Source organism: Abrus precatorius, unplaced genomic scaffold (genome assembly GCF_003935025.1).
Source record: "Abrus precatorius isolate BTA unplaced genomic scaffold, Abrus_2018 Scaffold6, whole genome shotgun sequence".
NCBI lineage: Eukaryota > Viridiplantae > Streptophyta > Magnoliopsida > Fabales > Fabaceae > Abrus > Abrus precatorius.
Genome location: NW_020874406.1, coordinates 15,078,440 through 15,080,086, shown reverse-complemented (window position 1 = coordinate 15,080,086; position 1,647 = coordinate 15,078,440). Strand labels below are relative to the sequence as shown.

The 1,647-nt window shown below is 39.2% G+C and overlaps 1 protein-coding gene across 1 annotated transcript; it reads right to left on the bottom strand.

The window, feature by feature from the left end:
• Nucleotides 1–287: 287 nt before the first annotated feature.
• On the bottom strand, nt 288–1,647 carry LOC113869842 (transcription factor RAX3-like). Its single transcript, XM_027506337.1, has 4 exons — nt 1,512–1,647; nt 1,191–1,320; nt 764–1,059; nt 288–655 (listed from the first exon to the last, which is right to left on the bottom strand). The coding sequence occupies exons 1-4, from the start codon at nt 1,645–1,647 to the stop codon at nt 288–290; spliced, it is 930 nt and encodes a 309-aa protein (XP_027362138.1).

The following is a 1,647-nucleotide window of genomic DNA, read 5'->3' as shown; positions in this document are numbered from 1 at the left end:
CCAAACACATTTAGGAAATCAAGGATCTAAAACTATTACTAAGATTCCTCATTCTGTAACATCCATATATACAAGGCTAAGTATATATAGCAAAGAAATCAAAAACAAAAGATTTGTGCTCAATATATATCGACAATCAAACATATGAAAGGAGTTCGAAACAGTTTGAATGAAACAAGAAACCACTAAACCCACAAATATGTGAGGGAGAGAGAACTAATTAGGGTTTTGGCCAATACCAAATCTTTTTTAAGGTACAAATTTACACCGTCCCGTATATAGAGTTGTTATTGCATTTGCATTCCAAAGTATTTACACTCCTCGAATGCAACATCTTGAGGAATTCCTTGTCGGCAACCTTCATAGTCAGAAACCAAAGGAGAGTAAACCAAAGAGCTCATGTCTCCCCAACTAGTGCTTTCTGTTGAAGTCGTATTCGTGCTACCACCATTGCTCATGTCCATGGATTCCATTCCATAATTAAAACCCTCCATTGCTCGATCCATTTGTTGAGGGTTCACATAGACCAGCTCACTCAACTCATTTGTGAAATTTTCAAACCCTTGAAAAATATTTGATGGCTCATAAGTGCCACTCCCACTATTGCTTGCATTACTCCCAACAGCCACATGATTTACCATGTTCATTGTAGTTGGATAAACAGGGTCTTGTGAGGGAATGTCAAAAGCGTTGGTGTATGGATGTTGATGATGAATATCTTGGGAAAATTTAACTCCCCCTAGTTTGTTAACCAGCATGCTCCTGAGGGATGTTTGACTGTTGAGATCATAGTCTTGGATTGAAGCATTAGCCACTGGCATGGGCACGGAAGAATACTCTGTCGGCCAATATGGAGCTTGATTGATAACTGCAGAAGCCACTGTCAAATTCTGGGTTTCTCTTTTCATCTCTTGCTTCTGCAGGTTGCTGACTCGGCGAGCTTGAGCCTGTTGCTCCTTCCTTTGCTTGCCAAGGAGCTTCTTCTTCAGCCTTGTGTTCCAATAGTTCTTTATATCATTATCTGTGCGACCTGGTAATTGTGCTGCTATAATTGACCACCTGCATGTATATATATATATTCAAAGGAATTCTAAGTCATCAATTATTGAAGTCCAGAGTTATATCATAGAGGCCACTTAATTTCAACGATGAACTCAATTTGATTAGCAGATCAACAACGATTTATTTACCTGCTTCCTATACTGACATAGAGGCTGCAGATGATGTTGTCTTCTTCTTCTGAGAAACCCCCATGTTTAATGTTCGGGCGAAGATAATTCAGCCATCTAAGACGGCAACTTTTTCCACATCTCTTAAGGCCTACACCACACACATGCAAAGCAAATGAGTAACACTTTGAAGTAATAGAATTTTGGGTTCTGAACTGAATAATTAAGATAGGGAAGTTAAAAATCCTAGGCAAATATTTGTATTAATTAATTTAATATGTAAGGAAGTTTGATTTGGAATATATATTGATCTGTGTTGATTAATGAATCCATGGAGCGTACCTATCTTCTGGGGCAGGGCTATCCAATTGCCACCAGTACCATGCTGCTCGATATAAGACTTGAGTTTGGCATCTTCTTCAGGTGACCATGGACCTTTCTTGACGTTGGCTTTGTCACAGCAAGGAGCCCTTCCCAT